This window comes from Octopus bimaculoides, chromosome Z (assembly GCF_046866305.1).
Source record: "Octopus bimaculoides isolate indiv1 chromosome Z, ASM4686630v1, whole genome shotgun sequence".
NCBI lineage: Eukaryota > Metazoa > Mollusca > Cephalopoda > Octopoda > Octopodidae > Octopus > Octopus bimaculoides.
Window position 1 is genome coordinate 37,719,726 of NC_142944.1, and position 3,326 is coordinate 37,723,051.

The window sequence follows — 3,326 nt, forward strand, 5'->3', positions numbered from 1 at the left end:
CATAAAGTTGCCCATGTGAAAAGCATGGTTCCCCCAAATGGACGCCTGCCACCGATAGTGTTTGGCCTTGGGATTTGTTGATGGACCTGGCAAAGCATGGTCTCACCGGGAACTGCGATCTGCGAAAGTGAAATGGCATGTCTGACTCCGAGGGATAAAGGTGCATCCTTGAAATGAAAATATTTTCATCCTTCCCGCACCCTGTAACAATCAAGTGGGACATCAGGGACTTAACTGCTAAGCGGGTCCCGTTGCACTGCTTAGGCGGAAGCAAGTTTCTGATTAGCATAATTGGGCATTCAACCATTAGCCTAAGAATATGAGGTGGAAGCCCTGCCGGCTCCAATGAGTTGAGAAACTCGATAGGGTAATTGATAATGTCTTGGAGGTCACAGGTCCGGTCAATCGATTTGTAGATGCGCTCCTCACCCGGAATTCGGCTTATGAGCTGGTCATTGATAGCACTGACAGCTACATTTTTGGGGGCCAGGATAGTTCTTTCACTGAGCCAATTGATGTCTGCATAGTTACTTTCCAGATTGGGGAAAACTGTTTCCAAAAGATCAGAAGGGCTTTCCACTGTGTTGCACAGTTCAGAGATGGATATGTCACCCTTATCATTCTTAGGAACCTTCCATTCTCCAAGGGCTAAAATGTCTTCAGCAAATTCTGCAGACGTACTATCACCAAGCAAGTGCGCACGCATGTTTGTGCTTAAGCTTAACGTCTTAACCTGGGGCCACAACGTGGATGACTTAAGGCATGCGAGCACTTCATCAGCCCTGCTCCCTTTAGGGATGACAGGAAGGGTTTGTCGGAAATCTCCTGAAAGCAATAGAGTTACACCACCCATAGAAGCTGCAGAATCCCTGATATCTTTCAGTGACCGGTCCAGTGCCTCAAGGGCACCCTTATTGGCCATTGTGCATTCGTCCCATACAATGAGACGGCACTGTCTAAGAACTTCAGCTTCCTCTGAATTTTTGCTAATCTTGCAAGTAGGAACCTCAGCCCAAACCAAATCCAAAGGCAGCTTGAATGCCGAGTGCGCCGTCCTACCTCCTGGCAATAACGTAGCAGCGATTCCCGAGGAGGCAAAATGAAGCTGAAGTTAAGGTTCTGATGAACGAAAAACCAGCAATGAGAACAAGACTGTTTTCAAACACAGACAACGTTACCCGGTCGTTTTCAATTAACAGTAACTTGTTTCGTCAAACAAACAGCTGAAAAATAAAGCAAAACGCAATAGAATAGAATAAAATTAAAATATATAATAAAATTAAAAAAATTAAGAATGCAGACTCTCTACGTAAGAAATATGCTACAGAACCCTTTTTGTGGTCAGAAAAACAGCTTGGGGTGTGGTAGAAGCCTTGGAAATTTCACCCCTACACCCATTGATCTTTTCACCATCTATATTTCAATGTACGGGAAAAATACGGAGATTAAGAATATGGAAAACATTTTTTCACTCTTCGTAAGAAATATAACAGTCAAGTAAAGAATTTAAGCATAAAAGCAAACAAAAACTAAGAAAAAAAATGTGCTAGTTGCTAATTACATCGTCATTAAGTTTTATTTTCTAATTGAATTAACCAACATACGGAGATGAAGAATATGGAAAACATTTTTAAATCTCAAATTTACCATGAAAAACTAAAGCTAAATTTTTAGATAACACTCGCACGATTTTCACTAAGAAAAAAAATAAATGGGATTTTCTGCGTAGAATCAACTATCCTGGCCTGCTAATATGCTACAAAACCCTTTTTGTGGTCCGAAAAACGGGTTAGGGTGTGGTGGAAGCCTCGGAAATTTTACCCATTTATATTGTGTAATTCACTTACAAATTGTTACATACCTCTTTGTTTCATTGTTGTTAAATAAATGGATTGACAATAAACTTTTTTCTTCGGCGTGAAATATAAACAAAACTCTTTCGCTTCCAAAGTAGTATGTGGGTGTGTGTGTGTGTGAGTGAGAGGGGGAGAAAGATGAACGATTTAAAATAAATATATTTTAATTGTTGTGTGAGAAAGTATATATAATCTCATTATAAAATATAGTGTCTTTCAAAAACATCTTATATTTGAAACTATATCTTATGTTTAAGAAAAAAAAAAGCATTTTACATTTTACACTTACTCTGCCTTCCTTACCTACCTTTTCTTTCGTTAAACGCTTTCTGTCTCCCTCTCCCACTTTTTCTTTACTTTTTTTTGTTAGACGCTGGCAAACAATCTCTATCTCTCCCTCACTCCCACTCTCTCACACACACATACATCAACACACAATTACTCTCTCTCCCTCACGCGCATAGGCACACTTTGACTTCGCCATGTTAGCAAACTTCAAAATTGGTAAAAGTTATGGTTGAAAATCGATTTTTACAGCTATACGCGGGTGCCTCTGAGAGAAAAAGTTGACGAAAATGCAGATAGGGTCATGCCGAATGTCCTCCTAAAATTGGAGCGACATGCGTGCTAATTTGTGGACGTGCATAAATTACATTCACGTACACACATCCTGCCTTTTATATATACAGATGTACTGATCCGTGATAGAAAACTCAACAAAAAGTACTCCATCTGGCGAGAGATAAATATTATTATTTAAAGATCACAATACATATATTAAAGCTCTACTAATAGGTTCATATGTTGAAAGAACTGAAACATATTCTTCAGGAGCAAACCACATATCATAACGAACAAAAAATCGAATAAATAGAAGAAACGAGATGAAGTTGAGAAGGCAACAAATAGAAAACGCAAACGGTAAATAACGGAAAACGAAACTAAAGTGTCAAAAGGTAAAAAAGTGCTATCTTCTTTGGGTCTTAAATGATAAGGCTGGAAATATATCAAGATATATATATATATATGTGTGTGTATGTGTGTGTGTGTGTGTTTGTGCCCCCAGCATCGCTTGATAAGCGATGCTAGTGTGTTTAATTCCTGGGTCGATCTGCTCGATTAAAGGCGGTGCTCCAGCATTGCCGCAGTCAAAATGACAAACAAATTAAAGAATAAAAGAATAAAGAATACATGAAAATATGAATATTAAAATTATACATGAAAATATAAATATTGAATAAATATTAATATCCATCAAGAATAAAGCACCATACAGGTAGAATTATAAACATATGAAGTAGGTGTATACGAAGTACGATCATTGCTAGAAATAGCAGCCGGAGACCTCGAGAGGAATAAAGGACAACTCAATACTGCAATTTCAAACTCTTCAAATCACATTCAGCGCGAATCTGGTTATCGTCAGATGAGTTTGTCATGAACGACCATATTTTAAAATATCCACTACAA

General features: G+C 38.4%; 1 protein-coding gene across 1 annotated transcript in view; it reads right to left on the reverse strand.

The window, feature by feature from the left end:
- The window catches only part of LOC149132218 (uncharacterized), a 14,883-nt gene extending 13,961 nt beyond the window's left edge, over positions 1–922 (reverse strand). Inside the window, exon 1 of the mRNA XM_089365335.1 lies at positions 107–922. Coding sequence (XP_089221461.1) covers positions 107–922 — 816 coding nt within the window. The remainder of the gene's footprint in view (positions 1–106) is intronic.
- Between the last annotated feature and the right edge of the window lie 2,404 nt (positions 923–3,326).